The following is a 21195-nucleotide window of genomic DNA, read 5'->3' as shown; positions in this document are numbered from 1 at the left end:
GATGTAGAACTCTGCACTTATCCTTGTTGAATTGCATCATGTTCACATCCACACACTTTCCCAGTGTGTTCAGATCTCACTGAATTCTATCTCTATCTTCCGGTGTGTTCGCTGCTCCTCCCAATTTGGTACCACCTGCAATGTAATGAGTAGTTTGTCCACCTCCTCATTGAGATCATTTAGAAAAATATTGAAAAGTACTGGGCCAAGAACCAAGCCCTGCTGAACCCCACTGGACACCTCCTTCCAATTAGATGAAATGCCATTGATAACCACTCTTTGGGTGCAGTTCTCCAGTTCCCTCTCCACATAACTATCCTAGAGTCCAGTCCACAGTCCTCCAGTTTACCGATCAGAACATCATGGGGAACCCTGTCAAAAGCTTTGCTGAACTCCAGGCAAACAACATTGATGCATTCCCTTGACCCACTAAGCTCATTATTCGATCAAAGAAGGAAATGAGATTGGTCTGGCAGGACCTATTGAGTACAAAGCGGTGCTGACTTCCTGAATCACCAAGTTGTCCTTCAGATGCTCCAGTATCTTCCTTGGGACAGAAGTCAGGCTGACTGGTGTGTAGTTTCCTTTGTCATCCCTCCTCCCTTATTTGAAAATTGGGATAACATTCTCCCTCCTCCAGTCTTCTGGCACAACCCCCAACCTCCAAGAGGTCTGAAAGATGATGGACAACAGCTCTGCAAGCTCTCTTGAAAGTTCTATGAGCACTCTCGGTTGCATAGCATCTGGCTCAGGGGATTTATACTCATCCAGTGCAGCTAGGTGCCCACAACAACCTCTCTGTCCATGTCAACCAGCAGCCCAGAAGCCATGACTTGCCTACTACCAACTCTAGAGGAACCTGTTCTCTTCTTCAGGATTAAAAACTGAGTCAAAAAAGGCATTGAGCCTTTCTGCATTCTCTCTGTCCTCTGTCAGAGTTTCTCCATTTTCACCCAATGGTGGGCCTATCGCCTCTTTTACCTTGCATTTACTCCTTGCAAATTCTGAAGAGGCTTTTCTTGTTGTAGCAAGCCTCCCTGGTCTGCCTCAGCTCAGTGTGAGCTTTGGCCTTTCTGACGGGTGCCCTACAACACCTAGCAACCCGCAGATACTCTTCTTTCGAGGTATGTCCTTGCCTCCATTTCTTGAACATATCCTTTTCCTTCCTTAGCTCATCACGGAGTTCTCTTTTCATCCACATTGGCTTCTTGAATCCCCTGCCATGTTTCCTTCTTGTTGGAATATTTAGGGCTTGAGCTTGCAATAGCTCTTGTTTAAGGAGAGCCCACCCTTCACTTGCTCCTTTCCCTTCCAGCAGTCTTGCTCATAGAATGACTCTCATCGTGCCTCTTAAAGTCTGCCCTAGTAAAATCTAACATATACGTCTGAACATGAACTCCCTTGTTCCCACAGCAAAAGGAATTTTAGGAGGACATGGTCACTCCCCCCTAAGGTAATCACCACCTTCACCCATCTACTAATTCTTGATGACTGGTTAATGCTAAGTCAAATATGGCTGAGCACCTCATAGCTTCCTGCACCATTTGAAAAAGAAGTTGTCAGCCATGCAGGTCTGGAATTTGCATTACTCTGGACACATAACGGAGTTTGTCTCCCAACACACATCAGGGAAGTTGAAGTCACCCATAACTACAAGGTCATGATGCCTGGATACCCTGTCAAGCTGCTCAAGGAGGGCAGCATCCACCTTCTCACCCTTGTCAGGTGGTCTGTAGCAGACTCCAACCACAATGTTTGTAATTCTTTACCTTATCCTCACCCAGATACTTTCCACTGGGCTGTCACCCACCTCCTCCGGTATTTCCTGACAAGCAAACCCTCTCCTCACATAAAACACTACTCTGCCTCCTCTTTGACCCTTTTGGTTTTTCTGGAACAACTAAAATCCATCCACTGCTACATTCCAGTCATGGGAATAATCCCACCAAGAATCTATAATGCCTACTAAATCATATCTCTCTGTCTCCATTAGAAGTTCAAGCTTTTCCTTCCTATTGCCCAAAATTTGGGCATGGGTACATAGGCACCTGAAGCCCCGCACTTGCCGATCCATCTGACCCCGAAGTTGGAAACCCTAATACGAACACCTGAGGGTGGGTGATTCACTGATTATCTGCTGAATCACTCTCGCCCCTCATGATTCCAACCTCATGCAGCTGTTAAAAGCAGATAGAGAGATACCAGGTCTGTGAATTTTCAGAGACCATCATTTTATTTAGCAATCAGATTTGTTATATTAAAGAACAGAGGGGATTTGGTTTTTATTTCCCAAAGCACTTCCCTAGTAATGGGTGCCAGCCGTGCATTATCTCCCTTTTCACTCCTTTTGTCTGCAGGAATCTGATAAGAGGTGTTTAAGTGAAGAGGAAGGGGCAAAAGCCACACTGGTAGGAATGAACAAATGGAGGCAGCTGACACACACACAGCATACCTGAGGAGTTTGGAGAAGGAAGAAGAAAGGAAGGAGCAACCAAGGAGCCTGTTTGAAAGTAGTGGTGCATTGAGTTTGCTCGCAAACAGGGAGGAAAGAGAAGAGATTAAAGGATGATTTAATTTCCCAGGAAGCACATTCAGCTGCAATGTAGTTAGAGGCTGCCTTCAAGGGACAGCAGGATTATTAAGCTTGCCCCCAACGAGTGGCTTCATATCTGAACATATTGATCCTGCCATTATTAAAACAGCATTGTCTGCTCCCTAGGATGATTACCTTACCAAGTCCCTTCTCTAAGGAAGTGTCCCCCTTTGCAATTTCCCCTAGATTTTCCAGAGCAATAGCTTTTGGAAGATATTTGCAAGTGGCAAGTAACCTGCCAAGTGAATGAATATTAGCTTTAAAATAGTCATTATACAGTGTCATTTTTCATACACCTGCAGGATCTGCCATTCAAAATGTACAGAAGCTTGGGGGGGGGAGCGGAAAGCTGGCCACATGCCACGTCTGCTTGTGCTTCACTGCCAGTGCAGCCATAAGAACATCTTATTTGCCTGAGGGCTTCACTGAGCTGCAGTGAGCTCAGATGGATTATTGCCATACATCTATTGCAGAAAAACCAGCGCATGTCAGCCATACTCACGTCTCCTTGGGTAACTGCCTTTACACTGAAGGTGGCTAAAAGCTACAGTATACTGCAGGCCTGAAGGCACCAGAAAAGCATTATGTAAGGGAAATCTACCATTGGCTTTAAATCTGCCTTGTGCTGCTGCCGATATTTAAAAAGCCCTAACTTCACACAGAATTTGGCTTGTTTTATTCAGGGACACACTGAGATGGATCTTGGGAAAGCTAAAAATGTCAAAGATGCATATCAAAGTCAGAATAAGGTTACTATTTGGCTCACTATGTGGTTTCAACCAAACCCACTGAGAGTTACTTTTCTTCAAACGAAATGAAGTTGCCACTGCGAGAACATTGGATTGCCAAGATCCGCCATTTGCTACTGTTCAGATATGCTCAAGTTTTTGTTCTATATAAGATGTGAAGAAATACCAACTCGATCCAGATACTCCAACTTTCTGCCTTGATCTTGATCAGCATATACCTTGAATTTCATTGCCCTTTTCTTATTCTTTTATACATAACAGGAGCATGATAGGACAATTCTGTGTTTATTTGTAGAGAAATGGCAGCTACTGAAGTTGGTGTGGGCTGGAGGAAGCCTGGGGAACTTTAGGAGAGGCTCTGAAGCAGCACCAGACTATAGTAGATGTAGTTGGCCTCAAACCTTTTGGAAAACCTGAGGAAAACACATGCAAATCCCCATTATCTGTCTTATTCCATTCATGAATTACTTGCAGATGGTATTTTATTTAAGGTCTCTCTAGAGCAGTGGTTCCCAACCTTTTTTTGACCAGGGACCATTAGGACTTTTTTGTTCGGTGCAGGGACCCCAAGGTTCAAAATAAAAATTCCGAGGATTTGAAAATAAACTTTAATCATAACTGTTAGTTAAACATTAAACTTAGAATAATATTTGAATATATATTTTTATAATAGAGAACTTTTAATTGAAAATATTAATTTATTATGGGTTTATAACTTTGTTTCGCAGACCTTAATTTAGTTTCCCCGGTTGGGAACCAGTGCTCTAGAGTCTGTGATGCAGCTTTAGCTGCTCCAAGTATTTTCTTACACCCTCCCCCAAGGTTCCTTCTCCTCTTTGCCCATGAAGACCTTTGCCTTCCACTGCTCCTTCACCAGGTAAAGGGGAGTTACTGTGTCAAAGAAAGTAAAAAAAATATATTGATTAGTGCCACTGGTTAAAAAAGTATAAGAAGAACAGGAGGAAACCCATGCAAAATTATAGAAAGGGTACACATTCATCACTTGTTGCCTTTGTATCTTTCTCCCTTCTATTTTTTCCCACATTCCTCCAAACTAAATTTAGAGTGTTACCATTTGAGTGTAGGGGGACCTGTCTTCTGATGAAGTGCCAAGTGCTATGATTGGGGGTTCCCAAGCCCATGGCAAGCTGTTTATTTTCCCAAGTGGGGGAAATCACCAGAAAAAGGAACTAGGTTCAGCCTGAACCCCACCATTTGGCATAGCTGTCAAAGAGGACCTGATGGATGAGCATCATAATCCCCCCAACATATTATAAAACATACAACAACATACAACAAAAAACATACAAACCACATGACATAACAATTCCGCCTGTCAATACATCTCTAGGACAAGTTACTGTTTGTGAATAACTGGAATGGGTTTCTAATCCTTTTAACCTGAACTGATATAAAACTATGAAATGCTTACACAACATAATATGGATTGGTTAAGACTATATTGACCTGCTATATATTTATCTATATATTTTACTTTACTAAAACATTACACTTTCATATCAGTGAATAGTTAATAGAATTAAACTCAATTTGTTGATATCAAAAGTTAGCTTATAAGGAATTTTAAAAGCAGTTTTTTTTAAAAAAAATTAAATATAATGAAATATCATAACCTTATTTAGTTGTCTCGTTAGTATGTAATTATTCTATATAACACTAAACTAGCATTGATTCCTGATTACAAAAAAAGAAAAGAAAATCATGTCAGATTATGGCTTTCTACTTAGTTAAATTACTTAGCAATGTATTCATAATATAGTTTCCAGTTCTTTGTAAAATCTTCTCTTGGTTTTTTATTAACAATGTTCATCAACTTGGCCAACACTACATACTCTGCAAGTTTATCTAGCCAATTACTCAGTGTTGGAATATTTTCTTGTTTCCAGCTTTGAGCAAGGACCATTCTTGCTGCAGTAATCAAATATCTGAACATTTTTGATCTGTTTTTCTCAATCTCTGGTGGTAAAATTCCTAAGAGCAAAGTTTTTGGGTCCAGCAAAAAGTTCCTCTTTAATCTTTTTTGTAGCTGGTGTATCTCAATACAAAATTTTCTTATTTTTATACAGGACCACCAACAATGAAAGAAAGTTCCTTCAACTTTATGGAAAAACAACAACAACCAAAATCCTGAGTGTCAACATATAATTAGGGATAACCTATTCAAACTTTGGTTCAGAGTTAGAAGAAGATTAAGCCCTCTGCCTTCTCTCTTGATGTCTCCAACAGATGCTTACTATTCTGTAAAGGAGAGGAAGTTGTTGAGTTTTGTCACATATCAAGATATGATTACCTCTAATGGACAAATGAAAAATTGGGAAGAATTCAGAACAAGCTACCAAAGAGTAGGCTGGTTAACCTATTCTCAAATGATGTACAGACTTAAGAAAGACTGCATAGAGGCCAGCAAGCTTAGAGACTTAACAGAACTTGAACAATTAATCAAAAAAGATACTGAAATTGGGAAAAATTTATAAACTTTTATTAAAATATGATACAGAGATGGAACCAATCAAACCGTGTATGATAAAATGGATGCAAAACTTCGGTCAAGAAATCAAGTTAAAAGACTGGAAAGACCTGTGGCTGAAATTCACTGCTAGCCAGAGCCTAAGAGAAAATCTTTTACCGCTGGAATATTACACCCAAAGATATTAGTAAAATAAGTAAAAACACAGATGGAAGATGTTGGAAATGCAAAGATATCTGACTCTTGATTGGTAGAGGGAAGTTTTTACTTCAGCAAGCAAAAGGGTTAAAAGGTGAACCCTTCCTTTGTTCGGAGTGAGGAGTGGAGTGGAAGCAAGGGATGAGAGCTCTGCTCTGACACATGGAAACCCATCTCTGAGGTGCTGCGATTGGGGAGGGGGATGCGTTTGCTCCATCTGGAGGTAAATGTTTTTACGTTTTATTTCCCTAGATCTGTATCTCTTTCTATGATGGCTATTTTCCATATATGTGCTCTAGTTTAATCTTTTGTAATAAAGTTCTTTCATATTTAAGAAAGCAGACTGTGCCTGAAATCTCTCCCACATGCTAAGACCATTCTTACACACTAAAGGATGCACTCACAGGGGGAGTTAAGGTAGTTGGAAGCTCTTCCCGTTGTGCTTGCTCAGAGACAGCTTTACCAGGGTTCCCCAAGGCACTGGTTTACTGAGAGGTTGGGTTTTTTATCTTGGGATGGTGGCAGGAAGAGGAAACACACTTTTTACATGCAAGCAAACACACAACACGCATGTGAGAACACGCAGAGCCAGTATGGGAATGTGACACCAGGTACTCTGCATAGGTACTCTGCATCATCATCTTTGCAAACACCCAACTGCACTGGGAAATGGGGGCCAACCAAGACCCATGACTTACATGCACTTTGGAAGTATAAAAGTATAAAACCCTGGGTTGGGAAATACCTGGAGATTTGGGGGGCAGAGTCTGAGGAAAGTGGGTTGGACAGTGGAGGGACTTCAATGCCTTAGTGTCCAATTGCCAAAGCAGCCATTTTCTCCAGGTGAACTGATCTCTATCGGCTAGAGATGAGTTGTAATAGCGGGATATCTCCATCCACCACCTGGAGGTTGGCAACCTTAACCAAATGTAAATTAAGCAATTAAACAGAGACACCTTGGACTGCAAGCACTGATTGGCTGCTGCCATTTGCATCTTGAGCTCATCTCCAAGTGCCTTGCTCCTCTTACCTGGCCCATAGCCTTTTTAAAATCAAAAGCTGGCAATGTTAGTATACAAAATCAAATTCTAGGTGCAAAAGCAAACCAAAATGACAGAAGAAAAGTAAGCCAAGTGAAATGATCTTTTTATACTCTTTGCCAATTCCTGGCTATGACAGGGGTCATTTCAAGCTGCTGCACTTCCCTCATCAGAGAAAATAAAACTTCACATGCAAAATGCCTGAAACACAGTCACAATGTAGAAGTTCACCTTCAGTCTGTAGAGGCCCATTATACTGTGCAAAATAAGTTAATCTAAGTGATAGCATTTAATCATGTCTTGTAAAGCAATCTACCTCAGTAACGGGTTTCGATACATTCATCTTCTTTGTCTTTCCTGGCTTGACTATGGTTAGAGGCACCACTGACTATAAGTAAACATAATAGAAGAAAATAGGCTGTATTTTTTTTTTTAACATCTAGGTCAGTGTTCCCTGGCTTACAGTTTGCAAGCAACATTGTGTTGCCATGTAGGTTTCCAGGCATTAGATGTCGAAAATAAAACATATTCCATAGTCCTGGTGTTCTAAAATAGGGGATAATTATTATGTTCAATGGAACTGTTTGACTCTGGGGTAATGAGAATTTTTTTCAAAGAAGGTCAGATTGAAAACAGCCTAACAGTTTTATTCTGAGCACAGCCACACTGTCCTAAATCCACTGAAGTCAATGGGCTTAGATAAGCATAAAATCTGTTTAGGATGGCACTGCAATAAGAGGTTCTAGATAACTTCTGAGTAAATTACATCCCTTAACACACAAACACTGGTCCAGTGCAAGGTATCACTTCCATCTTTTAATCATCTACAAACATAATGGTAGTAACTTCCTGGTCCTTCTTTGATTAACGGAGAATATAACAATATTTTATATGAATTTGTACTGGCTCAATATTTCTTATCCATGACATGTCACAGTGATAGAGTTGTGCCAATAAATTCTTGCGTAGAGTTTTTTGCACACCATCATAAAAACAGTGATGGAAAAGGTCAAATATAGGGTGTGTGTAAAGTGCCATCAAGTCACAGCCGACCTATGGCAATAGAGTTTAAAGACTAATAGAGGTGGTTTGCCATTGCCTTCCTCTGCATAGTGACCCTGGCATTCCTTGGTGTTCTCCCATCCAAGTACTAGCCAGGACCAGCCCTGCTTAGCTTCTGAGATCTGACAAGTTCAGGCTAGCCTGGGCCATCCAGGTCAGGTCCATATATAGGGTAGGTGTTCAGAAATAAACTCCTAAATGTTATGAACCATTATGGGCCAAGCTTGCCTCAAACCATCCCTGCTCATAATGGCCTTTTGCAAAATCTATCATATTCCAGTTTCCTTTCTTCCTCTTTTTGTTGCAAGGTAAAGGTATGGAAAATGGCATCTTAGAGGAGCATGGCTGGTTCCCAAGCTGATCTTCACTCTCTGCAATGAATGGTTTGGGGCATGTCCAGAGCTTGCTGACACGAACTCTGGGAAGTATAGCTTTTTTATAAACTGTTCCTACTGATTCATGGATCAAAAAAAAAAAAAAAACGCCACGCTATTCCCCAGAGTTCCTTTCAGCAATTCAGACTCCAAGTATGCTCTGAGGTGTTAATTGCAGAGTCAGGAACTTAAATCCAAGATTAGTTGATATTTACATGCTTAAAAAATTAAAGCCGTTTATGTTCAGAACATATGCTATGATTGTTGCTGTTTCTCATCAAAATTATAATAGTGATATCAACACAGATCACCTCCCTCCCCCTTTTACCCAAAGGCATTTGTGTTTAGAGCAATAGTTGCCTTATGGGCAGAACAAACAAACTGGCCAGATATATATGTATTCCTACAAAATAATTACATATTATTCACAACACATGGAGGCCATGCTCTTTCTCCTTAAATGCTACCCCTGTAGCCTAGCAACCAGCAAGAAATCAGGGAGGCAGTGACATGGAGGGACAGCTCTCAGTGAAGGAGTGATGTAACACCTCTCTAGGAAACTCTATGGTTTCCCCTGGAAGTGATGTCACAACTCTCTAGGAATCTCTGAAAACTCTACAGTTCCCATCACCAATGGATTTTTAATGTTTTTATTTCTCCTGCTGTCCATTGGAGTGCAGTCTATGCACAGTAGCAAACATGTTAAGTGGTTGCCCCAATGGTCATGTGAATTCACAGTTGACTGTTCACATGATCAAGTTTCTAAGAAGGGATGCACAAGCCTTTTTCATTTCTGGATATTGTCATTATGAACAGTTTTTGGCCTTTTGTTTTGGTCTGTTATCTATAATTTATTTTTTGTACACAAATACGTTACTCAAAAACACATAAAATAAACAAATGAATCAATTTAAATGAATGTATTTATATGTATAATGTATCACATTTATAGTGTAATATTTGTATAATGTTAATTTATTGATGCACAAATAACACTGAAAATGCATATGGAAAATTCCTGGGAAATGTGCTGGAAAGTAGGGAAAGTATAACAGCTCTTGGATGTGTAGCAGATATTACTGGGTGAATGAAGGTGTTACTGATTTAAAGTGAATGAATGGGTTTAATGTAGCCATTTTGGCAATTCATTTGTAAGTCTGTTTGTAATGGCTGAACAATTTGTGGTTGAATATTAGCATAGCTCCATGAAATTTGGTAAACATGTATAGGGCAGAATTCTACATTTCAACCTTGAACCCAGCAGTCTTTTTCCGAGAAGAGAAGGAATTGGAAAAAAACAAGTGCATAAAGCAGTATCAGCTTTGAAACACTGAACTACCTAATCAAGTGTTGGTGTACATATTGTGGATGCAATTTAAGTAATCTCACCTTGACCCCACACAAGAGGAAGAAGAGAGATGCAAAGCATACAGCAACGTGATATCTCTCCTCTCTTTCCCCTGAGCAGTGAAACATTGCAATGAAAGGGAGTAGGTATATTAACAACATAATTCTTCATTTGAAGTCTGAATGTTGGCTCAGTCTCTGCATCACTTTTAAATGAATGGAGAAAAGCTACAAAAGAGATTGTGCTGTGTTTGAAGCCTCTCAGAATCTATGATTTTGCCTTTTGCAAACAATTAGAGAAGTAGCTCTACAACTTTGTTATTTTAGGGCATTGTCATCTGCACATCAGTAAACAATTGCTCCATGTTTTTGTTATTTTGATAGTAAGTTAATTTAATCAGCACATAGATCTCTCTTACTTTGTCGAACCAAGTGTTTAAGTTTGGAGAATTCGCTCCTTTCCAATATCTGGCAAAATTTATTCTTGCCAATGTTACCATAACAAAAACATAGAAGAATTGGATAGAATATGGAAACCCACTATATCTAGGATGGAGAACACGCTTAAAAGTTTAGATTCTGTTGGTGGTGGTTCATAAAGAGAGTGTTTATTTAGAAAGTTATATGTTTTATAGGTTTTATTAGTTGTATAAGTACTGGTTGAGTTTCGTTTTTTCAAAGTTTTTTAATATTGTATATTTGTAATTTTTAATATATTTTTTAAAAAAGTAAACAATTGCTCCAAAGTTCAGTCACTTACCTTTTAAGGTTCGTTTTTGGTAAATAAAAAAATCATCTGGGACATAGACCAATCCCAGAAAATCACTGATTACTCCATTCGATTAAGGTTGCCAGCTATGGGTTGAAAATTACCTGGAGATTTTGGGGGTGAAGTCTGAGGAGGGGGGGTTGGGGAGGGGAGGGACTTCAGTGGAGTATAATGCCATAGAACCCACCTTCCAAAGCAGCAATTTTCTCCAGGGGAACTGATCTTTGTTGCCTGATCAGTTGTAATAGCGGGAGCTCTCCAGTGTGAGCTCCAGGCTGAGAGCGCAGCTGGAGTCAAGGTCGAGTAGCTCAGAGGTTTGTTATGACGGCCTGTGCCCCGGTGCGATAACTGTAATCTATCATGGGAACCAGGCTCAGCCTGGTATCCAACGGTGCCTTTCTGATGTATATGTTTAAACCTGCCCGCTTTCCCCCACTTGAGTCCTCGTACCTTTTCCTGTAAGCTGCTGCTACACACCTTATGCTTCCCAAATAAACTGCTTCTTAGACGACTCTGTCTGGATGTTCTGTTGTTTGGGATTTGACAGGTGGACAATAGGACTCAAGTCCTTTTCACTTTCTTTTTATTTTAGTTTTTTTTTTTATTCCAAGGAATGTGGTTCTTGCCTCATTCCTAAAGTGCATGGCAACTGCACCTGGGTCCACTGGTTCCTCGTCAGGAGACGACCACTGGGGGGGTCAACCGAAGACCTCCACCGCTTGAGAAATCCTCCTACAGCTCCTGCAAGAGGAGACTGAGGATCGAATCCAGAGTGCCCAGAGGGAGGTCGACCGGCACTGGCGTGAGGAAAGGAGGAAGGCCACCAGGTCCTACCTTTTAAACCAATTCCATCACTTGAATAACGGTACCGCTGGGGGTGTGCCGGAGGAGCAGACCCTGCTCACCCAAGAAGGGACTTCCTTACTAACGCAGTGGGTCGCGCGCACCGCGGCTCTTGAGGATTTATTGGACAGTCCTTTTTTACGGGCCACTATGGCTGAAGGCTCCGGAGGCAACCGCTTTCAGTTTGAGGCGAGTAACGCTGCCGCCAAAATTGTGTTACACATCATGGAACTACCACCATCGGCTTCGGAAGCCCAAATCAAAAAACTGTTGTTGTCAGATTTTGGGTCCACAGCTGTCCAGTATGCGCCACTGCAAAACGTCTGACAAGCAAGCCCACCGGGCTACTAAAACCATTAGAAGTGCCTCAAGGGCCATGGGAGGTAATTGCCATGGATTTCATGACTGATTTACCATTAAGTCGAGGGAAAACTGTCCTGTGGGTGGTTACGGACCTTTTTTCCAAATAGATGCATTTAATCCCTTTTGCAGGCATGCCCTCTGCTCAAAGACTGGCTTATCTGTGACACACATATTCAAGTATCATTCCTTCCCGTGCAAGATAATCTCAGACCGCAGCTCTATATTTATAGCCAAGTTCTGTAAAGCTTTCCTCAAACTGGTAGGAGTTGAACAAGGTATGTCAAGTGCCTTCCATACCCAAACAGATGGACAGACGGAAAGAGTAAATGTTGTACTAGAATGTTATCTCCGATGTTATGTGAATTATCATCAAGATGACTGGGTTGATCTATTGCCTTTTGCAGAGTATGCATATAATAATTATGTTCATCAATCCACAGGCTTCAGCCCCTTCCGCATTGTGTATGGCAAGGAGTTTGGCCCCATCGGGCAGGTGGATGTGTCAGGGGAGGGGAAGTGCTGAGATGTCAGACTGGATTCAAACCATCCAGTCTATGTGGCCTTGGTTAACTGAAAATTTAGAACAGGCCAAAAGAAAATATAAAGCTCAAGCAGACAAGCATCGGTCCCCCGGCTGGACGCTCAGGGTGGGTGATCTGGTATATCTCTCCACCAAAAATCTACGTTCTCTGCGACCCTCCAAAAAACTGAGGGAAGAATACATTGGTCCTTTTCCTATCACTTGAGTTATTAATGAAGTCACAGTGGAGCTGCAACTCCCAAGAAGTTGAAAAGGGTCCATCCAGTTTTTCATGTCAGTTTATTAAAACAGTATGTGCTCGCGTCTCAGTGGCATCCAGAAGAGCCTCCAGAGGTTCCCGAAATGGTGGGGGGAGGAGTACTGTGTGGTTTCCAAGATCCTTGATTCCTGCATTCATAGGGGGGGCTTGGAATACCTAGTCCGTTGGAAACATTTCAGTCCCGCCCATGATGAATGGGTTAAACATCGTCACATCTCTGCCCCTCGGCTGCTGAGTCAATTCCATGCTACGTATCCAGATAAAACCGCCCCATCTACTGAGGTGGGGAGGGGGAGCTCTGGGGGGGGGCAGAATGTGAGCTCCAGGCTGAGAGCACAGCTGGAGTCAAGGTCGAGTAGCTCAGAGGTTTGTTATGACGGCCTGCACCGCGGCGCGATAACTGTAATCTATCATGGGAACCAGGCTCAGCCTGATATCCAACGGTGCCTTTCTGATGTATATATTTCAACCTGCCCACTTTCCCCCACTTGTCCTCGTACCTTTTCCTGTAAGCTGCTGCTACACACCTTATGCTTCCCAAATAAACTGCTTCTTAGACGACTCTGTCAGGATGTTCTGTTTGGGATTTGACAGGTGGACTCAGACCTTACATCCAGCCACCATCTGGAGGCAGGCACCCTAATTCAATGTAACATAGGGACATTTTAAAAGGAGTTTTTGAAAAGGGAAACTTAGGTAGGTATTGAAGAAAGAAAACATTTACAGTGATAATGGATTGTATGTACGTTCACTTTAGACACATATAGAGGGCTACAGTATGATTCAAATGGGTTACTAGTAGTAGTGGATGCTACATGCATTGACAAATGAGGACAAAGCTGTAACTATGGTAAAATTGGGAAAAGATGTTAAATGGGGTTTCAGTTCTCAGATTTTTAATTTTAACATTTCCAAGCATTTATTATCCATTGGAACAAAGGCTCCATGTCTTTCCACATATTCAATATCTATGGGTCCCATAGCCTCATGTTTTTCATTGTTTAATCATATTACCGTAACTGTTTGATATTAGGAAGAGCAAGAGAGAGCACTGCATAGATTCTCTGACAGCATGTCAGATCACAGAGTTCTTCATTGATTAGGGGATGAAGACATGTTCCTACTGACATCTATAGCAAAACTCCCACTGATTTTAATGAAGCAGGATTACAACCTCACTGAAAAGCTTCAACAAATCTAAAATACAGTCTTTCTTAGGCAATTACTTACAATATATTCAACCGTGGCATATGTATTTTTCATAGCAGATGGTAAAATCATTGAGTAATCAATTGTTTCAGTTTTCAAATACTAGAAGAGAAAGCACCCAACAGATTACTGTTTGTCAGCATAATCTAGTTTTCCCTTGTAGTAGAATCATTAGCATGTTGAATTGAGACTTGGAAATGCAGATCAAGTTTCCAAAGGCCCATAAAGAGTTCTCTCTGGGTGACCTTGAGCCAATCACATTTTCTCATCTGAATCTACCTCACACGTCTGTTGTGAAGATACAATAGATAAGGAAGAACTACGTATGCCACTCTTATCTCCTTGGAGGAATAGCAGGAGAAAAATGGCCCAGGTAGATATGAAAATATGTTCTGCTTTTCAACCATGTAGAAGAAGAGGGAGAGGAAACTTCAAACATTTCCAACTACTTCTACTTCACCACAAGTTTGAACCGTCAAATAACAAATTACCACCACAATTTTTCAATGAATACTCCTTCCATTTTACATTGCTTCATGCAAAAATACAACTCTCTTTGGATTTTTAAAAATAAATGAGAATTTGAATGTGGGGAGGGAAGGTGCTGGACAGGAATTGGGGAGGAGAAATTAATTGAAGGGGTGATCATTTGAGGTGGATCTGAAAGGGAAATTAATGGGGGGGGGGCATCCAACAGAAACCAGACAGATGACTTGAGAAAATTTCCAAGGTCTGTTTGTAGTTATGACCTTCCCCAGCTGTTTATCTCTAACATCTGGTAATCAGAGGAATAATATCTCTGAATATTGAGGTGCCATTTAGCTATTACCGCGAATAGTTGTTGAGAGATGCATTGCTGAAAGATCTAGTCTTTGCATCCATCACCATCCTTTCCAGTGGTGAATTTCATACATTTTATTTATTAGAACATTAACCTTGCCTATTGAAAGATAAATATTCAAGGCAAATTACAATATTAAAACTGTGTAAGATAGATAATTGTAGCCATTAAAAACATACACACACCAGGGACAACATTTAACTAAAAATGAAAAAAAAAAGGTTTTCAGCTGATGCTGAAAGGCCTCTAAAGAAAGAATAATCCACAGTGCAACATATTCCAAAGTTACGTTAACCATGCTTTGTGTTAAGAAATGGCATGCTCAGCATTTGTGTGCAAACCTTCCTGTCTCCACAAACATGGGAATTAGGGATGGGGTGGAAAAGGAAAGAGAAGGAATTCACAGAATGAAATTCCTACCATGGCATTGCAGCCAAATGGGGTTAAAGTGGTGGTTTGGTTTCAAAGCTCAGACCCCAGTTCGGCTGTATCAATGTAGCCCAGCATCCTGCTTCCAACAGTGGCCAGCCAAACACCTCTGGCAGTATACATGAATGGCTTGTGGACTTGACCCATCCTCAAAATCTGATCTACAGAAATCTCTTGTCTCTGAACTAGGGTTGCCAAGTTCAGGCTGGGAAATTCCTGGAAATTTTGGAGATGGATCCTGGGGAAGGTGGGATTTGGGGAGGGGAGGGACCTCAGTGGGATATAGCACCATACAGTCCACCTTCCAAAGCTGCCATTTCCTCCAGGGGACCTGCTCTCTGTAGTCTGGAAATCTGTCAGAATGCCAGGAGAGCTCCAGTCCCCACCTGGAGGTTGGCAAGCCTGATTTTATTTATCTATTGTGACTGATAGGAATGACTTCTACGAGTGGAGTAGGGATGGAGCTTTGGGTGAAAATGTCCAAGAGAAGGGGTGACGAGAATAGCTGGAAGGGGAAGGAGGCAGCACTCCTCTGTTATAGAGATAGCACAGGTCTTTCCTTACAAAACTATACTTTGCAAGGTGCCTTAATAGGAAAAGATCAAACAAGTTAAAATTTGAGGTGTCGTTGAGCCCATACCGCAGGTGGGAGAGAGAATTTGCTTCCCTGACTTTTTAATAGTAATAACAATAAAAATGTATTAATACGGTCACTGACCAGGAAAAAATGACGACAACAACAACCACAACCACAACAGATAATAAGAGAACCACAGCTTTTTAATAGTTTTTAAGAGAACCACAGCTTTTTCATAGTTATGCAGCCAAGGAAAGTTTTTGTACCCTGAATAGTTGTAGGAATGTTGGTGGGTGCCGCAATTCAAACCGCTTCAGCATTGTGACCTAGCTACTGTGCCCTTGTTTTGCACCTTTGTACATGCAGGGATCTTAAATTTGGTGCCTCACCCATACTGTGTTTGGATCAGCCCTTTGTATACACTATTTCTTGTACAGGAGTGGCTGCAAGCCCCGCGTGACTACAATATAGTTGGCCACATTGCATATCAGGAAAAATCAACTTCGGACTCTTAAAACTTTTTAGTCATAAACCAGAACAGAATTAAGTACTCTTAAGGCCATTGGCATGAGCTGGCTTAACTCTGTCAGTCTGTGACACAGTGGCCTGTTTATTTTCCCCCAGGGACACATTCAATGACATGGATGTTTTTAAATAACTAAGTTTCAAGACAAACTTTAAAAAAAAAAAAAACCCTCACAATTTAACTGTCGCTTAAACTGGATGTAAAAGGATAAAAAATATTATTTCTGTCATGAAGCTGTGAAATGAGCAAATCATTAAATATGGAGAAGTAAATGGGGTTTGAAGAGCAGCATTTCCTGATAGTCTTAAGCTTTCCAAATACAAATATTTAACTCGGTTGTGAGTCTAACCATTCTTAGTATAAAAACTATCAGCATCTGGGTCATCCTTTCCTCATTGCATATCCAAGTCTATTTTGGGATAGTGTTTTCATCGCCATATATGAGCCTCTCTTTTCCATTACACATGTCAGATTTTGTTTAGGTTACGAAACTAGAGAGGGAAAAATTAGAAGAAAGTTCACTGGATCATCATCAAGCACTGCGGGTGCAGAAATGTGCCTTTCTCCAAACTCTTTCTACAATTCTCCCCTCCCCTATTTTCCTCTTCAGTCAAAAACAATCACCTTGAGACTTGGTTTTATTATTCTGATAAGGGTATTCATTAAAAAAAACTTTGCTGTAATCTTCTAAATCACGGTGACACGTTTCGCGGCTTTTTGTTTTGTTTTACCGGGGCCTTTCGCCCCATTGAAAACAGCGAGGCTGCGCCTGCTCAAAAGGCCACGGCGTAGAGAGGCTGCGCCTGCTCACTGCCATAACTGGCGCCGGTGAAACTGGCCAAACTGGGATAGGAAGCCACCTAACCGGCGGCTCCTCCCCCTGGCCTGCCCCCAGAATGCCCCCCTGCACCGGCGCAACCTCTCTACGCTGTGGCCTGTGCCACGGAGAGGCTGCGCCGGCAGAGAGCGAGGCATGGTCCCATGGAGCTTGGCCGCCGGCGGGACTGGCCTCGCCGCCAGCATAAGTGCACTTACCCTGGCAGCGGGGTCACACCGCCTCCTAAAGACTTTCAGCCCAAATTTTCAGGAATGGGCTGTAAGTTTGTTACTTGCTAAGAACTGTATATTAATGATCTTAATGATCTGACTGAGCTGAATGCACTTTGGATCAGGTACTGATGTGGGTTTGCCTAGGAGGGCAACTTGCTCGAAGACCAAGGATACTCACAAGTATAGCATTAGTGATGCAGGTTTCTTATTTTTGGTAGTGACTTATTCCTATTTTTGGCACATGGGACACTTTAGCATACTGAATTCAAGAGAAGAGAGATTTCCTCTGAGAGGTACCAAATGTAAACTGCTGCAGTGTGAATGATACTTGTATGAACAGCTAGAGACAAGAGAACAGGATACAAAACTGATCAGGCAGAGGGATGACACACGATGGCAATTAGCGTTCAGTTGCTTTTAACAACTGGGAAACCTTTGAAAAGTTCTGCATTACAAAATAACAAGAATAGGGGCTACATCAGATAAGCCATATTATTTAACCGAGACACTGGGAAACAGTCTAATTTGCATATTAAAACACTGACCTTTTCCAGTTTGTTCAGATGTGAGCATCAAGTAGGAAGTGAGTAAGGTCCAGAAGAATGGATACCTTAACTATATATTCAAGAAGCACAGGATGAGTAATCTTCCTGCTTAGAGGGCAGTGCTATTCCCTGAAATCTATCCTTTTCAAAGATCTCTGAAACACACACCTGTCCAAGCGGGTGGGAGATTATCCACAGTGAAAGATATTTACAGTAATTTTTAAGCATTGACTCTGCACCTTTGATTTTATCCCACTTCTTTTTAGTTTAGGTACTATAGGTAAAATGCAGCAAACATCCCACAAAAGCTGTAGAGAGAATCAAACTTTATGCAAGTGTTAGTTTTACCCTGCTTGAAGGAAATTGGAAATGGTCTGCCAGGAATAGTTTTCCATTTCAAAGGAAAAGAACCTTCAAAAACAACACTGGAAATTTTTAGCTCTAATAGGGGAGCTGGCATGGCCTTTGGATAAACATATTTTAAACCAATACATACCTCACTGGCTTGCCACTGGAAAAGAACATTTCCTTGAATATGTTCTAACTTCATTTTCATATTTTTAAAATACACAAAGGACCTTTTATGCTTCATGCTCCCTTGGTTTTTCCTTATGTGTACACATGCAGATATCATCTTTCCAGCAACAACAGCAACTCAGTAAATAACGGAGGCAGTATATTTTTTACACTTCTGATGTTTAACTTTTGTCCATCTGACTCCTCAACTTGCTTTTAAGCATGCAGAACAGATGCTGAGATGCTTTCTTCATACCCTCAATATAACATGCACGTCGATAGAGCCATCATCAGGAATATTATTTCCAATGGCTGATAGAAGCTAGATTATTTGGGATCTTTGTACCTACAGAGCAGAGACTTGTACCCACAGACTCTTCGCAGACTTTAGAACAGTGTCTCACATGTATCTGAATTAAATATCACAGTGAGATGTTACCTGCTTCATTTCAAAACCTGGTAAATTTTAGGTTCAATATTTGTATAAGATGTCTTATATCTTCTCAGAAAACCTTCATCAAGCTCCATCTTTATAGTAACACTACTGTCCTAGGGTATCCCTGTTTTTTAAACTTAAATCACTTCACAATGAATTCCTCTTTTACCTCCTGTCTGATTCAAAGAGACAGGAGAGTAAAGAACTGCAGGAGCTGCAATTCTTTACTCTTCTGTTCTGTTTCTCTTTCTTCGGCTACCTGCTACCCTCTCACCAGATAAAAGCATTTTATCCACTCACCTCGCTCATGTTTGTTTGGAAATGAATGTTCACAGATTTCCACTTCCTCTGAGCAGGGCTACTGTACCGAGCTCTATGCTCCGTTCCCAGCTTTTCTCTTTAAAAGGGCTGCCGGGTGGCATCATGCCTCTACTAAGCCAATAAGAAATATTCACCTGCTGAACCCCTCTGCATGTATCTGAGAGCACCAAGGGCCACCTAGCGGTGCAAATTGGGAAACTGTTCTTTAAAAGACAGGGTAGCTCTTCAAAAGCTACATTAACAGATAAGGAGGAAGGAAAAGAATAGGTAAGCATGAGAGGTGATGGGGAAAGTGTGTGAGAGAGAACTTAGGCTGAGTCCATTCCCATGTGCCACTAAAAGTGCTTCTCAGCCACTCTCCTGGTATTGATGTGCCTGTATGGAAAACAGAGTGGCCGTCTTAAATGTGTTTGTCTCTGTGTCTAAACCGCTGGTTCCCAACCGGGGGTCCGTGGACCCCCAGGGGTCTGCAAGAACTAAATTAAGGTCCGTGAAACAAAGTTATAAACCCATAATAAATTAATATTTTCAATTAAAAGTTCTCTATTATAAAAATATATATTCAAATATTATTATAAGTTTAATGTTTAACTAACAGTTATGATTAAAGTTTATTTTCAAATGCTCTGAATTTTTATTTTGAACCTTGGGGTCCCTGCACCGAACAAAAAAGTCCTAGTGGTCCCTGGTCAAAAAAAGGTTGGGAACCACTGGTCTAAACCAACTGGCTATTTAGGAAGGTTGATTTACCTTACTGTTTGTGTGATTTTAGCCTATTATTGGATGATGAACTCATCATGATAAATGAAGTAACACGAGGATTGCAAAGGCAAACCAAGGCACAGGCCTTTTCAGCAGGTGATGTTTGCCTCAGCAATAGTTTCCATGCCAAGAAAGACTTACCTGTTAAAAACTCTGTGTGCAATGCAAGTAATGAGGTGGTGGCTACCTTTAAGGAGACTCAGCTTTGCTGCAGTGGGAAAGGCACACACACTCCTTTTTTAAAAGTGTAGCTAGATGTGCACTCCGGAGCAACAGACAGGACACCACAGCCTTTGAAATATACAATGCAATAAAATCACAAGTATTCAGTGTCCGAAACTGAATCAAAATCTTAATAAAAATATTCACACTTGAAAAGAGCACTACTACCAGAGGATGGAGCTTGGGGAGGGAAATCTGGTTTCTCTATTTTTTTTAAGTGCTAGATATTGTTATCGATCTCTAATGAAATTGGGATCATTTTTGTTGTTGTTGTTGGAGGTCTCCAAAGATTTTTTAAGAATTAATAATATAAATCCTTAAACACAGTACAAGCAGGACAGAGATGTGTTACATCAAGTCACACAGAGTATCCACCAAGCATCTCTGAACACCCAGCCACATCCCACATAGCATTTTCCCCAGAGTACACCCACAATGACAATCACATCTTCCCAAGTACAAAGTATTGCCATTTGATTAGGGAAATGCAATACCGCAGCAGAGGAGCACAGCCTTGAGAATGGACTTCAGTCCTGGAGGGTACTGAGACAAACACTTTGCTTGTACCCGCTGACCAGGGGAAGACTTTACAGCTCCACCATAATGGATAGCTCAAATGCTTTGCTTAATGGGAGAGCCAAAGGCAGAGGCCTGGGACAGGAGTAGCTGCAGTTGTATAAGATGTACCCAGTTATGCCTATGCCAGTCACCAGACAAGATGAGAGAGAGCAGTGATGACAAACAGCCAGGCCTATGCTGCCAAAACCTTCTTCACGTGTTTCTTTTCTTATGAGTTACCTAAAGACATGAAATGTGAATGGGACCACATATGTAGCATGCAGGTACACTAAACGGAGATTGGTTGAGGCACAGCTGTGTCAATGCTGTTCAAGCCATCTTGAGGAGAACTCTGAAGAGGCCGCACAGAAACATCCTTAATAAATAAATATAATGTGTTGCTGCCCGGTCAAACATAGGAAGATTCTACATTCTTCCAACTCATAAGACTAACCAGAGACCATTATTTGAACTTGTCTGCATTCAGTCCCTTTTGGCTGCCTACCTCTGTTCCATAACCAAATGTTATGAGGCCGCAACCTCTGAGGCCCCAGTCCTTCAGTCTGGTTAAGAGCAT

At 41.3% G+C, this 21195-nt stretch overlaps 1 protein-coding gene across 1 annotated transcript in view; it reads right to left on the bottom strand.

Moving 5' to 3' along the window:
- The window catches only part of PCP4 (Purkinje cell protein 4), an 87825-nt gene extending 68652 nt beyond the window's left edge, over positions 1-19173 (bottom strand). Inside the window, exon 1 of the mRNA XM_056858551.1 lies at positions 19056-19173. Within this exon, the coding sequence (XP_056714529.1) occupies positions 19056-19064 (9 nt within the window). The 5' untranslated portion in view covers positions 19065-19173. The remainder of the gene's footprint in view (positions 1-19055) is intronic.
- Positions 19174-21195: the final 2022 nt, after the last annotated feature.

Source organism: Euleptes europaea, chromosome 12 (genome assembly GCF_029931775.1).
Source record: "Euleptes europaea isolate rEulEur1 chromosome 12, rEulEur1.hap1, whole genome shotgun sequence".
Classification (NCBI taxonomy): domain Eukaryota; kingdom Metazoa; phylum Chordata; class Lepidosauria; order Squamata; family Sphaerodactylidae; genus Euleptes; species Euleptes europaea.
Note: the sequence above shows the minus strand (reverse complement) of the source record. Positions and strands in the feature narration are given on the sequence as shown.